General features: G+C 30.1%; 1 protein-coding gene across 2 annotated transcripts in view; it reads left to right on the forward strand.

The window, feature by feature from the left end:
- LOC140438367 (uncharacterized) overlaps positions 1-18973 on the forward strand; it is a 39494-nt gene extending 20521 nt beyond the window's left edge. The window contains exons 3-5 of one of the 2 annotated variants that reach the window (XM_072528045.1): positions 1169-1619; positions 14367-14647; positions 18772-18973. In XM_072528045.1, the coding sequence (XP_072384146.1) occupies positions 1252-1619; positions 14367-14647; positions 18772-18947 (825 nt within the window). In that variant the 5' untranslated portion in view covers positions 1169-1251 and the 3' untranslated portion in view covers positions 18948-18973. The remainder of the gene's footprint in view (positions 1-1168; positions 1620-14366; positions 14648-18771) is intronic. The other variant, XM_072528044.1, reaches the window with a different exon arrangement.
- Positions 18974-20785: the final 1812 nt, after the last annotated feature.

Consider the following 20785-nt stretch of genomic DNA (forward strand, 5'->3'; position numbering starts at 1 on the left):
AGTACTGCTGCTTTTTATTTCTATTGCAGTAATCTGGCGATGCTGTATCCCATAGACAGGGATTTCATTGTACCAAACAAATAAATTTGTCATTATCAAATACAGCACGCTCCATTATTTAACTATATTCAGAAAACACCTTCTTTCTTTCGTTGCTCATTCACAATTATTCGACAGAAAATCGCGCGTCTATGGAATGTGGTGCAAAAGTATTCGTGTCTGAAAGCGTTCATTTAACGTAATGTTTCTTCTGTATCTGGCATACGCATTCAGAAGTCGGCGACAGGAAGGTCCGAGATACTGAATTCGGTATCTCGCATACTGTATCCCTCGCGCGTCCCGTGTGAAAAGCTCCATTTGAGTCTATGTAATATCTTCGTCTCGGATACAGTATCCTCGACTGAAAGGGGGCTAAGTGTGTTTTTATAAATAAAAAAATTGGCAAACTTCTATATGGTCTAATTTTTGATGTGCAAGATTTTAAACTCAATTAAAGATTTTAAATACAATTAAAAAAAATACGCATGCAAAATTATTATGTAAAATGTATTAAATCCATTTTAATAAAATTTAGTGTGCTGTTTTATGAGTCTTATGTTATAAATATTTTCCAGACCAATTATGAAGGTCATAAATATGGGGGTCATAAATATTACATGTGTTTAAAAAATGTTGAATAATAAAAGAGTTGTTTCCCCATAAGTTATAAGAAAGGAAAGTAGAAAAAAAAATCAATGTTTTTAGTAATTTTTAAATATTTTAATTTTTTATTAATGTTTCCAACCTATTTAAGAGAAAGGTTATATGTCAATTATTTTTACTCAAGTTATCACTTAACTGTTTCTGCAAAAATCCGAATGCTACCTCCTACATCCAAATTTAGTTGTGGTTTTACAGATCCGTCCTGGTCTAAAAATTCAGTGTCCGACGAGACATACTACCATCGACTCATCTGCTCACTCAGATCCATGAACGAAAATATTTTAATAAAAATATTGTTTTACGTTTTTTGCACCAGTCGAAATGAGCAGTGGGACTTCTTCATCCATTAAATAGTTTATTTTTTTTTATTATATATATATATATATATATATATATATATATATATATATATATATATATATATATATATATAATAATGTAATAAAAATTATCTATTTTTTTTTAGGTAGTGTAAAAGGATAAATTATTATCACACTAACATTTTTAACTAATTCGAAACTAGAAGTTATTATAATAAATAATTTAAAAATGGCGATGATACATCCTGAATTATACGCAGAATTGTCAATCAACAATGTAAACATTACAAAAATTCTTCTAAAAAAATACAAACATTTAATAAGTTTCAAAATGAATCCATCAATTCTAGAATTCGGCTTCGCCAGTGGCGAGAATTCAAAACAGACATTACAGCCTTTGCTTCCTCACGATTATAAAGAGTTTGTAGCGGTTGATATCTCAGAACCTATGATGGAACGAGCCCGAAAAAACGTGCATATTCTAAGAAGCAAATTTTATTGTTTAGATATGTCTTTACCGGACTTACCAGAATTGTTCCAAAACCGATTTGATAATGTATTTAGCATTATGACAATGCATTTAATAAATAATCCAAGGTAAGTTCTAAATGTTTATTTAATCAAAAATCGAAATTTAAAATGCAGGAGATAACCCGCAATAAGTACTGCTTCTGAATTTCCTGCCATCGGTACCGTATTAGATTTTATCGAACATACTAGCATCTAGTTTATTCAACGGTAAGGAATAGCCCGCCAAAACAACAAGGCGTTGCCAAAATTATTAGGACCAGATTTAACGTTTGCTAGTAACTAGCGACCGCACAACTAGACCAGTCTATCTGAAAAAAAAAATCATTGATTTTACGTAAAAATCTTATTCACTATGTGTAAGTTGCGAGGAGCGACATCTAGTGGCATAAATCACCGAAGGTGTTAGCACTATTAATATTTTAGTCTTATATTAGCTGCAAATAAAGTGACATAAACTTGTTTATTTAGTACAATAATTATCGTAATATATATCAATAAGTAACTTGAAAAAATTTTGAAATGATTTTTAACTGTAAAAATTCGTAAGTATATTTTTTACGTTTAGATTTCATTATTGAACATTTAAGATTGAGGTTATGAGGTTATTAAAAGGTAAATATTGTATTTAGTGAATTAAATTAATTATTAAATTGCAGTATTACTATTAATATGGATGCAATAATAAAAAGTGGATTCCAGAAAATAATTCATTTAATATCTTTTCAACCAACTATCATATCCGCTCTAAAATACAATTAATAATTTCATATCATATCAATAAATTGAAGTGACATTAACGCCAGATTTCATAATGACAACCTAAAGTACACTTTAACTAATGTTCATTTTAGACTAAATTGAACAAACTTAAACCAATATGATTATTATTGAAATTGACACTGTAAAGTGAACTTTAGATTATTGAAATTTACATTTAAAGTAAACTTTAATTTAATGTTTACGTCAAACTTTTTACGAAATCGAGCGTAACAATGCAGAATTTGGGTTATGTTACTTACTTCTGCTTTATTATGATAGGTATAAATCCTCTTTTCTCGTTACAATAATTTGTGCTTAGAAGTTTGAAACCGAACTTGAATTTACCAGTTTTTTGCTGTATTTTTACAATTTATAACACATCATTTGCGAAATCCCATTTTCTTCAATAACTACTTATGAAATATACTAACAAAGTTGCCAGATTTCACCGCTGCACGCGCACAATCGTTTCTCGTATCCACTCCAAGTACTTGCACCATCGAGCAAAAAGACAAAAGAGGGAATCTAATCGTTATGAAAAGGCGACCAAAAAAGTGGCCTCTGATGGCGGACATATCCGGAAATGCGAATGCGCCAAATTTAAATTTTCCGACACTTATTAACAGTAGCTATAAAATAGTTTTCAGAATGTGTCTTAGACGAGAAAGTTTTAATTAAATATTAACGATAACAGTCTAAAATGTGAAACAATTATTAAAAAACTTCAATATAAATAAGATTTCATGTGACAGTTGGGACAAATAATAACATAACCCAACTAAATTTGATTTCTTAAACAAGGAAAGACTCTCTTTCCTTGTTTAATTTGGCCTCTCAAGATGGCACTTCCTGTCTAACAATATTTTTGCCCCCACTACCTTTACATTCCCTCTTTTGTCTTTTTGCTCGATGACTTGCACACAGCGAATACATATATTTAAAGGTTCTAAAAGGTATATGAGGGGTATCTGATGAAAAATCCATGAAGACGTACAGCTGGTTTTGCTGGTTTTTGTTTTAAACAATCTTTAAAAATGAAAAAGTATTTTTTTTGCATATAAACTGCATTTCTTATGCAGTTTAGAGAAAAATGTTTCAAGTAAAAATTGTAGATCATACAATGTTCTTTGATTTGCGAGTTTATAAATTAAAATACATAAAGAATTCACCAAGGTAGTTGCAAAAAACCCTTAATTTTGCAGTAATTTATAAATGTTAATAACTTTGTTTTTTGCACAATGGCATGTAATACACTTACTTAAAATTGTGACAGTTAATGAGTTATTAAAGTATGCTAACTTTATAATCGATCGACTGAATAGGTTACAAGTTATTCAATTTGTTTATCCCGAAGAGCGATAATTTAAACAACTGTTCTTGCCCAGACACTCATTCTAGAGGTATTCTGTAAGTCGAAATCAATTCTACAGGGTGCCCCATAATTAATTAGACATTAACTAATGGGTGATAGCTGACATCAAAATAAAACGTTTGAGCTCAAATTGCTTAGGCAAAATGTTGTTAGTTTTCGTTATACAGGGTGATTCATTAATATTGTTTTATATTTTTTAGGGATATATTGAAAACTGTTCAACCGATTTAAGTGAAATTTGGTATCTTGCTATCATTTAGTATGCTTAATATGAAAATTAAATTAGTTTTACCATTGACACTAGGTGGCGCAACCTACTATAATATTGGTTCATAAGTGTAGCCATAATTTTTTTGTCCGCCCTGTATAAACATTCTAGGAAACAAACATGAAATAACATCAATTCTACACAAAAAAGGTATTCCTGTTTCAAATCAAAAAAATACGAAAATTTTCGAAAAAAACGTATTTTTTAGAGAAGTGCATAAAATGAAAAAATTTTACAAAAACTTATGTAAATTCAAACATTATTCAAAAGGTGTTAAATATCAGTGAATATTAAATGTATTAGTAGAGATAATTTTTGCAAACAAAATGCATATGATGGAAACAATTATTTTATTAAACCTTTTACACAGTAACAAATTAAAAAAAAAATCAGAAATTAAATTAAATTAAACAATGAACTGAATATAAAACAATTGATAAAGTGAATAATTCAAAACGAAACGAAAAACAAAAATTACAATAAGTGTTCAAAATGTTCACCATGAGATAAACTACATAATCCAAATCTTTTGTGTAAGTTTTGTCTTATTTTAAATAATGAGTTTCTTTGAGCCCTAATTACGTTAACTCCCTCTACAATATTTTGCCATAACTCTACTCTCGACGCCTATTTTTTTTTTTATAAACAAGTGACTTTACGTAGCCCCACAAGTGAAAGTCTAAGGGATTTAGTTCGGGACTGCGTGCTGACCATGGGTATATATTACCTCTACCAATCCACTTTGAAAGATAAATTTCATCTAGATAATTTCTTACTTCTAGGCTATAATGTGGTGGTGCACCATCATGCATATATCAAGAGTTACGTCTCAAATTTAGAGGTATGTCTTCTAAAAGAGTTAAATCTGATCTCAAAAAATTTAGATACGTTACTCCGTCAAGCTTAGTTGGTTATTCGAATGTTCCTACAACAAATCCCCAAATATGCCACACCAGATATTTATGGAAAACTCATGTTGAAAATTATGTATTTTCTGTCGCATAGGTATGGCTTTTGCGCCAGTTAAACACACCTCTTTTAGTAAATGTGGCTTCATCGGTAAATAAAATTTTATTATAAAATATTTAATCGTCTAAATGCCGCCCTATCATAAACTGACTAAATCGGAGCCTTGCTGGAAAATCCTGTGGTAAAAGATTCTGTACTGGAGTAACACGATACGGATACAGATTTTTTGTCCGTATTATTCTTGACACCGTAGATTTGCTTATACCAGTGGAGGCAGAAACAAACGTACTAGTTTCTCGATCCTCTGCACCACGCACAACAATTTCTGTCAAATCTGTCGAACAATGATCTAATAGTTTTATTGTTTGGTTGCCTTTTATTGGGATAAAGTTTGAAATAGCGTTGAGCTGCTTTACGAGAACCAACATTTTTCTGGGCATACAAACAGATAATATCGCGCATTTCTACATTAGAAAATTCACTATGACGTGGCATTTTACCTTTATCTTAAGTGTTTTATAAAAAACTTAATAGCACTTTGACAAATAATGACTCGCACTGCACTTTGACAACTAATAATATAAATTCGTAGATATTTCTTGATATTGCCATTAAGTTCAAAGCATACTTGTTTTGCAAACAATTAAATAGAGACATGCATCATTAACAAAATAGGTTTATTTCGAAAACGGTGTACTTTTTTGATGTGGAAGAAGACTAGGTACCTTTTTTATGTAAAATTAAATGTTAGTTCATGTTGATGTTATACTTTTTTATGTGCAATTGGGAAAACTGTTAAGAGTGAATTTTTATAAAAATGACAATATGAAGTACGTACGCGCTGACCGGTAGTATAAAGTTAGTTTCTAGTCATTTTAGTATGAATTTTACGGCCATAGCAAAGTGGCTGACAGTAGTTTTCACTCGAAAACAGGAGTCAACCAGTGTCGACTTGGGTCAAGCTTTGAAGGGATGACCGCTTTTTAACATGTCGTGTTATTGCACTGCTTACTTTTTTTTATTTTCGATATTATTTAAGAAGATTTTTAAGAAACTTGTAAGAATTACAATTAGTTTAATATTTAAATAAAATACCGCAAACAAACTGTTTAAAATATATTAAGTTCGTTGAAGTCATATAATAGAAGTATAACTTCTTACCTGCGTACAAAGTACACACATATAATTTTTTTTCTAATAATAGACTCACACTGCACTTTGACAACAAATAGTAAACAGATTCGTAATTACGATTTGACTTTGCCATTAAGTTCACAGTATACCTAGGTATCTGCTTGTTTTGCGAAAATTTAAATACAGAAATGCGTATCATTAACAAAATACGTTTATTTCGAAAACGGTGTACTTTTTTAATTTGACACAAAAATACCTTTTTTGTGTAGAATTAAATGTTATTTCACATCTTTTTATAGAATCTATACAGTGTGGACAAAAAAAATAGGCCACATTAATGAACCAATGCTATAGTAGGTGGCGCCACCTAGTGTCAATGGTAAAACTAATATCATTTTCATATTAAGCATACTAAATAATAGCAAGATACCAAATTTCACTTAAATCGGTTGAATAGTTTTCAATATATCCCTAAAAATATTAAAAAAAATATTAATGAATCACCCTGTAAAAAACTAGCAACATTTTGTCTAAGAAAATTGAGCTTAAACGCTTTATTTTGATGTCAGCTATCACCCATTCGCTAATGTCCAATAAGAAGCTGGTAAAAAAGCACACTTTCTAAAACAAAACAAAAGCTTTTTTGACCAATATGATACAAGATTGAATTGAAGAGCAGAATATAGAAAGAATTATAAATAAAGATCTATATTTTATTATCCATTTTATGGATGCTATATACCGAGCGGAAGTAAAAAGTTATAAACCATTAAAATGACAGTACTCGTAAAATATCGTTACATAAAAGTAGAAGGATGGACTTCAAAAATATTATTTATACTTATTAGGTAGTTATCTTCAATAAATGCAATTATATTAAAATTTTTTTTTGTTGAAAGGAAAAAACTAAAAAATAAAATAGAAGAAATAAATTTAATGTATTTTAATAATTAATAAAAAATATTATATATTTTAATAAATAATGTACACCTATCTAATGTACCTAAAATTAATAAATTATTTCTCCAGGATTTTCCGAGAGGTGAAAATAGCACAATTCTTGTTATTTTGTTGAGCTTCCACAGTTCAAAAAAAATTAGGTTCTATGTGCGATATAAACTAAGATATTTTTAATTTTGGCAGCGCCCTTCAAATCTAAAAAAAAAATGGAGCTCAATAGTTTTCCCCCCAGTTTTCCGTAACGATATTTTATAAGTAGCACCATTTTACCAGGTTATAACTTTTTACTCCTTCACTGTATATGCCATATCTAAGAAGTATCATAAAATTTAGATCTTCGTTTAGAACCCTTTCAATTTTTAGCTCTTAATGTTAATAAACAATGGAAGTAAGAATACAGCTATTCTCCGTTCATAAATTGTTGAGAGCACGAAATGTGCCTCAAACTCATAAAACTGAGGTGTTTATTCATTAAATAATAATATAATATTTTTTAATACTGTTATATATATATAATATTAATAATATTTTAATACAAAAATATATTTAGCAAAAAAACAATTAAAACTTTCACGGCTAATGTTATGTAATTATATTATATTAATAAAAATAAGAATTTAACCACTAACAATTTTGTAAATAAGAATACCTTATCTCTTTGGATATTTCCATACCAATCTTCGCGTTTAATCACTTTACTAGAAAACCTGGAATTCATATCCGAAGGTACTATTCGTTGCAAGATAATTAGGATGGAATTCCCCAGATTTTTAATAATATAATGGGTATTCTTTGGCCACGTGCCTCGTTTGTTCAGTTTATATTCGAAACTTAAAAGGGTGAAGTTATTACGAACGAAAACAATTTTTTTGTTTAGTACGTTTTTGATCGCATGTAATTTACGGCTCGTCGGTGTGTTCGCGTCTACGGCAGTAATTAGCGTCTCGAATATTTCTTTTGTGAATTATATGCAGTGCGTGAGTGATTTTTTATTCCATATACCTACGAACATATACGTACCTTTCGCTCGTGCTCGTTTTGTTGGATTGTTTGTGATGGCTTCATCATCAACATCATCAAGTTTTACACCGGTACTGTTGTGTACAGTCAGTAAGTCTGTCTATTCACCAAGAGAGAAGATTATTGTCCTGAATGTTCACGATGCTCTGGTTTCTCAGAATCCCACAAACACTGTTCGCAACATAGTCGAAAGTTGTGCCAACATGACTGGCGTAGGAGAGTCAACTATATATAGGTTCCTATCAGAAGGAAAAAAACACGGTATAGCTAACCCAAATACAAACGAACAGTTAAAGAGAGGGAAAAAGCCCATTGAAATTGATGAATTTGCCAAAAATGGTATTCAAAGGAAAATTCATGGATTTTTTTTCAAAAAAGAAATACCAAACCTAAATAAAATTTTACAAGAAGTTAGAGACGACCCGGATTTGCCTCATATCGGACGAACTAAATTGTGGCAAGTTTTAAAAGAATTAAATTTCCGGTGGGAGAAATCAGACCGAAAATCACTTTTGATTGACCGGGAGGAGATAATATGTTGGAGAAGAAATTATCTAAGATCCATACGAAAATTCCGGGCTGAAGGAAGGCCCATCTTCTACCAGGATGAAACGTGGGTAAACTCAGGTCATACTCTAAAAAAAATTTGGTCAGATAAAAATATATTAAGCTCCAGGCAAGCCTTTATGGAAAGTTGGTCTACTGGTATCTCCCCACCTTCTGGTAAAGGCAGTAGATTAATAATTTCTCACATTGGCAGTGAAAAAGGATTTGTTAAGCATGGTTTGTTGGAATTTCAGTCCAAAAGCACAAAAGACTATCACGAGGAGATGGCAGCTGATGTTTTCGAAGAGTATTTTGAGCAGATGATTGAACACATACCACCAAATTCAATTATAGTATTAGATAATGCAACTTATCATTCACGACTAGTAGAAAGACTTCCAACGACTGCGTGGAAGAAACAGGATATTCTTGACTGGCTGCGGAATAAGTATCTGCCTTACGAAGATGGAATGGTAAAAGCAGAACTTCTAAAAGTTGCCCGGCAACACAAATCTAAGTTCAAGGAATACGTAGTTGACAAAATGGCGGAAAGGCGAAACATTACAGTCCTTAGACTTCCACCCTACCACTGCGAAATAAATCCAATTGAACTCATTTGGGCACAAATGAAAAGTTATGTGGCTAGAAAAAATACGTTATATAAAATACAAGCTGTACGTGAATTGTTATACGAGTCTCTACAACATATTACAGAACAAAACTGGAAAGATGCAGTAAGGCATGTAATAGAAGAAGAACAAAAAATGTGGGATCTTGATAACATAATTGATGCGACTGTAGAGACACAACCGCTAATTATTAACCCTCAAGATGACTCGGATTCCGAAGTTGATCCTATTTATTTTGAATTTGAATAGTTTTCTAATCGTAATTATATAAGGTGAGTAATAATAGTTGTAATCGTAAGGTATTAAAGGGGAAAGGCGCAAAATGTCGCCTGTCAAAATGTTCAATGTGTTTTAAATGTATCCATTTTTTTTTCAAATCCTGGGAAAACTAAACAGCATTTTTGAAAAATTTAAAGGCAGAATGAAATATTTTTTAGAATAAATAAAAAGTTTCTTTTGCATGCAATATTTTCAATTAAAAATTATACTATATTTTCTCTTTTATTTTTATCCCTGTTATATAACATATTAAAATAAACATTGTAGAAGTTTTCAGGGACTTTCTGCAATGAGTAATAATGTAATCTTTCATTGTAATGTTTTCTCCGGATTTGAAAATAATGGATACATTTAAAACACATTAAAAATTTTGCCAGGCGACATTTGGCGCCTTTTTCCTTAATTAAATAAATGTATCTTTTACAAATGGCAAGAAACTTTTTATTTTTGAATAAAATAAATAAGTTTTATTAAAAAATACAATTTACATAAGTACAATTTAAAAAATATATTTATTTAGTTCAAATAAATGTTTCAATCATATACTCTACGACACTGGTCGTTCATCTCTAACCGTTCAAAATACCCCCGTAATAGGATTATAAGGTATTGTATTCCTTCAGATATAAGGTGGGTTAGTCGAAAACGTCTTAAACCGTCAGTTTTAGGTTGGTTTTTACTATTATATCGTATTACCTATCCTCTCTGTATTTCAGTTTTCTAATTAGGGTTAAACTTGTAGTGAGCTATCAACAAATTGTGAACCGACTGTAATAAAAATAAAAAAAATAAGTTTAAGAATAAAACGCTATGATTTAAGAATAAAATGTTATCTTACATGTAATCCTATTGCTCATAAAAGGTTGTGTTTTTTCTTTTGGAAACTGTGTTTTCTCAGCAGCTTTTGATTGAACCTACATGTAAATATGTAGCATAAACAATAGTGAAGTTGTTATAAATGTTTATAAGCTAAAAAGTCAGTTCTTTTTTAACTGTTTTTTCATGAAAAATTTAATAAAATATACCCTAAAGGGTTTTTTTAATATACCCTAAAGATTCAAAGAATCGATTGCAATTTACAAAATACCTGTAGCAATCACTGTTTGGGCAAATGTAGGTGTATAATAGGTTTATAAATAATCGTTCTTCGGGATAAACAAATTGAATAACTTAATAAACTATTTGTTTTATCTAGGTGTTATTTAGCACACTTTAATAACTCAATTGATTACCATAATTTCAACCAGCTATATTATATGTCTTTATGCAAAAATTAAAGTTATTAACATTTATAAATTACTACGAAAATAATGGTTTTTGCAACTATTTCGGTTAATTGTATATGTATTTTAATTTGGATAGTTCCAAAATTACATAACTTTTATTGGCCTACAACTTTCATGTGAACCATTTTACTCTAAAATATATTAAAACTATTTTCTAAACAAAAACAATATTTTTCACTTTTTAAGCTAAAAAATCAAAGCAAAACCAGCTGTACGTCTTCACGGGTTTCTAATCCGCTATCCTTTTTATAACTTATAGAAGCTTCAAACATCTGTATGATTAGACTGGTCCACCCTAGTTAAGAAAAAAAACTGAAAAAATCTTATACAGGTATTTAAAAAAAAGTCAATGAGGGGTAGGTGATGACAATTATGTGAAGACGTTCTTATATACTGTAAAATATCGCTGCTGAAAAGTGTAGGGGAGAACTGTTTGCTGCAATATCGCAGCTTGATTCTTGTTATTGGTCATAGAAGATTGTGTTTTTTTTTAAAGTGTGCTTTTTCTTCAGTTCTTCATTGAGCCTACTTACTACCGTGTGACATAAAAAAGTATCAAAGTTATTATAAATGTTTAGAAGCTAATAAGTCGGAAAAAAATTTAATGAAATGTTAAAGTATTTTTAATAAACCTTATAAATGAAGCCTTGAAGAATCGATTGCGATGTATAAAATACCTTTAGAGTGACTGTTTGGGCAAACACAGTTGTCTTAATAATCGCTCTCAGGGATAAACAAATTAAATAACTTTTTGTTCGATAATGTTCAATTATAATATAATACTATATAAGTATATATTATAATAACTAAATAACTATTTGGTCGATATATTTGAAATTTGGGATATTTAAATAATTCATTAACTTCCACAATTTTAAGTAGATATATTACATGTGTTTATGCAAAAAACAAAGTTATTAACATTTATTTTTTTATAATTATCTCAGTCAATTGTTTATGCATTTTATTTTGGAAACACCTAAATTAACTTTTTTTGAGCTACAACTTTTATTTATAACATGTTTCTCTAGAATGCATATAAAACTTTTTATAGGCAAAAAAAACTATTCTTGTGTCACTTTTTAAGATTGTTAAAACAAGACAAAACAAAATCAGCTGTACGTCTTTACGGATTTTCCATTAGCTACCCCTCATATACCCTATTAGAATCTTCAAATATCTGTATGATTTTTCAGCTTTTTTTCTTTATTGACTGAGGTACAGATTATTGCTTTATAACGAATAGTTATTTAGCAATATACTGTGACTAGAATAAACCGGCGCAAGCAAATCAGAACTTTAGTTCAGTCGATAAAAAATAGCTTTCGCGGTGATTGATATCGGAGCGTTCAATCGAAAGTATTGCGTGTTTATACCACAGTATATTGCTAAAGAATTCTTAAGCAATATACATACTGTATTTATACTTCTTCTTATAGTCTGCTTTATATTTATTAATAAGGTGACTACTCTGTATGTTAAGCATTTTTTTTTACACCGTTTACAGTTTTGCGGTTTAGTTTAGAGTTTTACCAACAATGTCGCTGCTTCAACTGGAATGGCTTGATTTTTTAAAACATTTCTAATTTGTTGCCATGACGAAATTGACAGCGATGTTATGTTGGGTCGACAAATAGTATGAATTTTCGCAAGTTGCTTGACAAGATCTGTTAGATATGTTTTTCGTTTGAGCTAATGAACAAAAAATAGTTAAAGGCAACAGTTGGTGATTCTTTGGAAGGTTTCATTGCATCACCGTTTTCTGATTCAATGTAGTTATATTCGTAAAACGTAGATAGCATCAACACATCTTTGTTAGGCTTTTGTATGTACAAAGTAAAAGGCATTTATCGGTATCGATTCCCCAAGCAAGCAAGCTGCTATTTCTTTTTGTGGTCATTTCTGGTCAGAGAGCCAGCCAGAAGAGCATTGTTCAACTAATTCCGACGATGAAACAGCCATACATCATGATACTGAGAATTCTACGAATTCCTCGGAACATCCTCCTTACGACAACAATGTTATGTCACCAGTAACTTCAGAATTCAGGCCTTCTACATCGAAGCCTCTGAGACAAACATCGAATCAAATAGCGCAAGTGTTGAAAAATTATTTTGAAGGAAAAGTTGCATCAAAAGTCGCTATAAAAGCGGATCATTTACAAACATTTTTTGAAGCTATGCAGGAAACTGTAAGAACTTTTTCACCTCATCTTCAAATTGAAATTAAATTAAAAATATCGAATTTAGTCAGCGAGTATGAACTGAAACAATTAATGATGAACGAAATTACAAATAATCATCCAGTACATCCTCTTATACCTACCTTTAGTAGACTCAAATAGAACATCATTTTTTGTATCCTGTTTACCTCTTTTAAGCCCAATCAATGGAGACAATAGTACAAGTCATTGGCAAGCTCAATCCAATACACCTTTACCGCAAACACGAACACCTACACCACAGTTAGTTTTTAACCCAGAAAATGGACACTCCGATATTTCTCAATTATAATTTAATTAAAAAAAAATTGTTTTTTCTGTAAATTATGTACTGCCTATGTATTTTAGTTGAAAATTACGATACATACTTTAGAGTAACCGCTAGTCTTTCTTCAGGAGTTATTGATTTTCGAAAGTTTCAAAAGGGGTAATAGCTCGACCAGTTCATAAAGTTTAACACTAGATATTTTATGCGAAAATACTTGAGGAACGTTTCGTCATCTTCGAGTAGGTAGGGAAACAAATGACAAAACTCCCCAAAGTTTTTTTGTATTTCATTGCACGCTAATGCAATCCTAACATCTTCTTCAGACATTTTGCCGATCTGATCATACCGTTCGAAGCCGACCGCTCTGAGCCGATCTAATGCGCGCCCTCCTTAATAAATGGAGAAGTTTTCAATAACACGTTACGTTAATTATTTAGTTATAATTGCAGATAATTTTATTAATATATAGAATAGATATGATATCTAAATTACACATGCAATATATGACGAATTGCACAGAAAATATTGAAATATTTTTGCGAGAGTTCAAAGATATTGACGATATATAACGAACCATAGACGGTAACGTCATCAACAGCAAGCCATACACAGAAACGAACCTACGACTTTAGTTCCTGATTTTAGCAAAAAAATTAAAGAAAACAAAATTGTATAAAATAAAATTCTCTTCATTTTTGATATTGTTCTGAAGCTATTTTCTTGTGGCATTTTAAATTAATTACTATTTAAATGGGAATAAGCCACAATTAAAGGTTAAAATACGTTTATCGACGTTTCATTTTATTGTTTTTTATTTTGTATTTTGAGAATGATTTCCGAAGTGGAAATTGAAACGCCAATAAACGTATTTTAACCTTTAATTGTGGCTTATTCCCATTTAAATAGTAATTAACTTCATTTTTGCACATGCACATTCATGTCAACTCCATATTTATGCTTCTCCCAATCCTTCCATTGATGCAATGGCGGAATTCAGTCGCGATTTTAAATTTCCACTACTATTGACCCTCCGTAAATGTTGGAATAATAAAATTTGGAGCTGTTTGCTATCTCGACTGGACTAATATTTTTTAAATTGTAGGCAGACATTCACAAACACATTTAAAATGCTTAAAGATGGCGGTGAAACCTTCCAAACATTCTTTAGACACACTCCGAGCGACGATGTCTTCTTAGAATTGAGCAAGCATTCTAAGTGGGGAAGGGAACAGTATAACCAAAAGAAGATGTTGCATCCTTATTACGATAAACCAGATCCTAAAGAATATTTTATAGCAGATCTAAAGGCAGCCGGTTTCCAGAATATTAAATATATGGAGGAAAATATGCCATATAATTTTGAAAGCGAAGAAAGTTTAAAAGGTATTATATATTTGTATTCAGATACTTATACTTATATGTCTATAATTATATATATATATATATATATATATATATATATATATATATATATATATATATATATAATAAATATATATACGTGTCAGTCAATAATACCTAACTACTTTATAATTAAAGATGGGATTCTATAAATATATATGTATATTATATAATATATATTGATAAAAGAGACAAAATGTATAAAGTCGGGCCTCTCATGAACAAACTAAATAAAAAGTTTTAACAATTTGACATATTCCTCAAAGACTTATCAATTGATGAAGCAATCATAAAGTATTTTTGACATCACTTCTCTAAATAGTTTATAAGGAGAAAGTCAGTAAGATTTGGGTATAAGATCTAGATGCTTTGTTGTTCAACTGGTAATTGCTACAAAGTTAACCCATATTGTAGAGCATCAGTGGATAAACCGAAAGTCTCGGCATTGCCTTTAGGATTAAAAATGTCATTGATATGCGTACTGACCAGGAAGTATTTTTTGACAATTATTTTACTAGTTATTGTAGTTATAATTTGATGGAAACTTTGAAAGAGCACAGCATGAGAAAATCGTATAAAAAAAAGTCCTTTGCCACTTTCCCGATAAGAAGAATCATAGATATTTCCAATATCGCTTTGACAAAACAAGTCTACCACTTTTTGTAAAATAAAAGGATTCCAATGTGGTAACAATGGAATCAAATTACGATAGTATTGAATCACTTTTAAAAGTAAAACGTTAGTGTCCTGCTGCCAAAGGAAAAATTTATGTGCCTCAACCAAAACTTTTATCAGCATGCAATACTTCTGGCGGTGTTAATTTCTTTGACCAATCGAGATTAATAACTACCGAGTCAGTATACAAGAGAAGAAATGGTGGTGGTCTATTTTTACCCACATGCTCAACTCGGCTCTTGTTAAATCGGGGAGGTTACAAATATTAGCTGGAAATAAGGAAATGAATCTTTTGACTTCTCAACGAGATGTGGCACGTATTTATTTAAGAACTCTTGGTAAACCGACTTATTAAAGAAAACGTTTAGCAGGATATGTACCAATTAGTCTATATAATATATTAGTCTAAAAAAAATAGAGAGACAACTTCGATTCCGATTATGTCGTTAGACTTGTATAAAGTGTGAAGTTACTTTTTGTTTGGAACGTGATCGTTTTGTACAATTTCGATCTTGTTAGATAATAATACAGGATACACCTAAGTATGTACCTATATAGTAAGCAAATAAAAAATAATATTTTTACACAATATTTTACATTTTTGACTACAAATCAGCCCATTGTACCTACTCGAATGAGCACCCCTAATTTTTGATAAAAATTTTTTATGTAAAATACCAATAAATTTTTGATATTTCGACCAGGTTCAACAAGGGCATTCAAAAAATGTATTATCAAAAAAAAAATGTGGGATCAAATGGATTAATTTTAAAATATCTTCTATCATCCATTAAATTTTCTTGAATAAGTTACTTCTATAATAATTGTTTGTGCAGATTTCCTTAGCTTGATCAACTGATTTTCATATGTTAATTTATGGAAAGTCATTAATTACAATAGTATATTTATAAAAAAATTATAAAAATTTTCTTCTAAGAAATAATACTATGTGGTGCAAGGATAGCATTTAGGGAAGATATTTAAAAAATTAACTTATATAGTTTTCTTATGACTACTGTACAGATTAGATGGGTTTTTTATTATCCTACGTTTTGTACCGTGTGTCCGTATAGTATGGAATAAATTCGATATTTTCTAAATGAAAAGCCTTTTTAAAAAAATCTAAAACACGCCGATTTTTAAGTTTAATATTCTACATTTTACAATAAAATTTCATTATACAAGATGATACACATTAAGGTAATGACCTTATCGGCTCTTTTTTTAAAGGTAACACCCTGTATTTTAGGACATTTTTAAATTGATAAAAATGAGCTTATTCTAAAAAAGTATAATACCGGGGGTCTAACGGATATAATTTGAAAGATATGCGCTTAGAAAATTAATTTTTATTGATTTATAATATTAATAAATTATAAATAAATTAAAATAAATAACTTGAAAGTAATCCAGTAATTAATCCATGACTTTATCTTAAATGTTCGAATTGCAGCCCTTGTTGTATTTGAGAGTAACCCAAACGTTGTACAAATTCTTGTAGAACCTTGTTTATGGTTTCTTGACAAATATTGTTTATTTCTTTACGAATTTTTGTTTTTTTAAATCTTCAATATTTGCAGGTTTCGTTTTATAAACAACATTCTACAAATGACCTCAAATAAAATAAACCAAAGGATTGAGGTCTAGCGACCTCGCTGGCCATTCAATACGTCTTCTAATCCACCTGTTCGGAAGCATTTCGTTTAGGTACCTTCGAACATGTACAGTATAATGCGGAGGCGCACCATATTGTTGAAACCCTAAACTTTCATCAAAACCTCCAGGATTAATTCTACTGGGGAATAAATTAACTAAAGTAGGTACGGGCTACCCCCTTAAAAATTGAAGGTATGCTGGCCCGTTTAAATTACCTTCGACAAAGTAGGGTCCGATAATTCTATTTCTTACAATGCCAGCTCATCTGTTTACCTTTTGCGGGTATTGTGTATGATGTTTCCGTATCCAGTTGGGGTTTTTTTTGCCCAGTATCTACAATTCTGACGATTGAACTCGCCATTTAATATGCATGTAGCCTCATTAGAAAAAAATAGTGTTTTAAACGAAGAAAACGTTTCGGTGGCAGTTATCCATCATTGTTTCGCCAAATTGTATTCTTTTATCTGAATTATCCCTTTTAATTCCTGTACAAGTGTGCATCTAAAGGGGTGCCGTTTTCAGGTTTTATTACTTTGTGTACCGTTGTTTTGAAAACATCGAGATCACGACTAATCTTACAAACAGAAGAGTGCGCATTTACTTCAAAAGCAAGTAGAACATCTAATGTTGTATCATAATTTACAGAGGGACGACCTGATTTGCGTGCATTTTCAACCGTAACAGTTTCTCGAAATTTCTTTTCAATCTTTCTTACTGTTGACTGCGTTATGGGACTTTTTGAATATTTCTCATTAAATAAATTACACACTTCCATCTGAGTTCGCGATTTGTTACTATACCCAATCATCATGAGCATTTCAATTCTTAGCTTTACACTCAAATTCATTTCTACTTGAAATGAATTCTAAGCAATAATACAAAACATTCACGAATTATTACATTTATTGTACTACTTAATTGTTATTGAACGTTACTAAAAATAATTACATTTCACTAAAAACTAGTAGTAGGCTACTTTTTTGCAATTATTGATAATAAATAATTTATTTTCTAAGCGCCAAATTATATCCATTAGACCCTGAGTACTTTTTTGGAATCAGTTCATTTTTATCAATCTAAAAATGTCATAAAATGTAGGCTGTTAAATTTAAAAAAGAGCAAATTCAGAATTCAGTTCTGAATTTGGTTTCGAAAATTAGTTTACGGATTTTCATCAGAGTTGCTTCCTAAGACAGAAAAGATTTATTTACACGTTCAGAGCGACTGTGAAAGCCGTTCTGAAGAGGCCTATTAGGCCAAAATACGTATAAACGGATGCACAGGCGCCCTGTAGATGAAATCAAATCTTAACTATCTTTTTCTTTTTAAAAAAGAGCATGTGACACCATCACCTTAATGTGTATTACCTTTTATAATGAAATTTTGTTGTAGAATGTAGAACATTAAACTTAAAAATCGACGTGTTTTAGATTTTTTTAGGGCTTTTAATTTAGGAAATATCGAATTTATTCCATACTTTACGGACACACTGTATATTATTGTTATATATTTTTACTGCGTGTATTTTCTATTACGCGAAATTATTCGAATAACCTCAGTGGTTCGGACGACATTAAATAAATCCATAAAACAAAATTACTCGAGCAATCCTTCTGTTATAATACAAAAATTAAAAAACTATGATAATTGGATATATAATAGATTAGATAGATCGAAAAAAAATAGATTTTTACTACAGTTAACTTAAGTGTATTTAAAAAAAAACACGTTTTAAGCGTTTTAATAATATTAAATATAATATAAATATTTTACAGGTTTCTACACATCTGTTAACACGACATTATCTCATATTCCAGATGAGGAACTTGAGGAATATAAAAAGGATTATATACGAGAAATCAGAAAGATGTATACCGTATGTGAACCAGAAAACCATCCAAATCATTTGGTAAAACAAGTTACATTATGTGTTGTTTGGGCGAAAAAGTAAATCTTAGTAAAAATGATATTAGTTTTATTTTAATTTCTTGTATTTTACATACATTTCCCAATTTTTAACTTTATAAATATTAAACTACAGAAAATATGTATACTTTTGTCGGTTTTTGATAATTTTGTATATATCATCATCATCATCATCATCACCATAATCATTATCATCATCATTATCGTCATCATCATCATCAATCATCATTTACCCTTTTTATATTAGTCCTTTCATATGACGATGTCGGTCAGATTTGTTGTGCGTGTGTAAACAATGCCACGCTTGAATTATTAGCAATTATGCAAACTTGGGTATTTTGTTAAAATACCCAAGAAGTATACAGAATTAGTAATAGGGACAAAATATTAATCAATTTTAGATGGTAATTAAATAGATGGTAAACTAGGAAAAAAATAATATTTCTATAGTATATTTGAAGAATAAGCTGGAGTAAATTTTCAGAAAAAAAACTAAATTGTTAAGCATATTTTAGTACGGGTGCTTATTGTACAACTTCAATATTTTAGCTTATTTTACGTTGGGTTTGACTATTTAGATAGAAATTTTTCCATGTCACATGAACTATCGTAAAATTTAAATACCTGGTATTATTAGAACTATGTAGGGTAGGGATTTTTCAGCTGGTCATAGACGTACTTTAAGGGTATTACATTATTTGTTTCGGTTTGTTAGATATTTAAACCATTTTCAAAGCATATTATATTTATATAAATCTGTTTATTTTAGTAACCTTATTTATTGTTATTTTTGTCGTTATGATAATGACCCATTAAATAACAAAAAATAAAACAAACTCTTAAAATACATAGGTATTTAGTTAATGGTCTTTTGATAGTTTAGATAGAAAAAGTCGATTAGCGAATATTAAGTCGCTATATTAAATAGTATAAATTTCGATTTTGTTTAGAAAACCAATGATTAATAAAATGGTTAATGGTCTTTACATAGTCATTCAATAATATCAGAAAATTTTTGTTTAGTCGATTATAAGCGAGTGAAGAGATCTGACACAGCTGTTTTTTGCAAGAGTGAATAGTGAGTTTATAGAATATGGAATTAACGTGTGATTATACACCAGTTAAAAAAATAAAGTTGAATCATTTATCACTTAACGAAAAGAGTGTTATCCTTAACGTCTACAATAATTTTAAGCAACACAATCCTTCCAATACTGTTGATAGTATAGTTGAAATTTCGTCTAAAGTAATGGGATATTCAAAATCAACTGTATATAACATTTTAAAAGAAGAAACATCAGCTGGTATAACGCCACCCAAACCGAGACCAGGAAGACCAAAATTATCGAAAGTGAATGTAAATGAATTTTTCAAAAATGCAATTCGTAGAATGGTCCACTCATTTTTTATAACAAACAAATACCAACTTTACAAGCCATTATCGACGATCCCGATTTACCCACAATAAGTAGAGACAAACTTTGGAAAGTTTTGCATAAGTTAAACTTTAAGTATGAAAAAATGGGCAGACAGTCAATGCTTATCGATTCCGAAGAAATTGTGTGTTGGAGACGAGACTACCTCAGAAAAATAAAAAAAAAATGAGGACAGAAAATAGATAACGACTGAACATTGGCAAAAATGTTTTAATCACGTTATGGATATTGAGAAAAATATGTGGGAGCTTGATCATATAATAGATAGCAGTATAGAACCTATAATAATTCATCCCGAATCGGATAACACTTCGTCTGAAACAGAATATGAGGAAGCTTAACTTTAAACTGTGGCTCTGAAGTTTATTTTACATTTGAACTAATTGCCGACAACTTCATTGTTTATTTTTTATTTATTTTTTATTGC

This window comes from Diabrotica undecimpunctata, chromosome 4 (genome assembly GCF_040954645.1).
Source record: "Diabrotica undecimpunctata isolate CICGRU chromosome 4, icDiaUnde3, whole genome shotgun sequence".
NCBI lineage: Eukaryota > Metazoa > Arthropoda > Insecta > Coleoptera > Chrysomelidae > Diabrotica > Diabrotica undecimpunctata.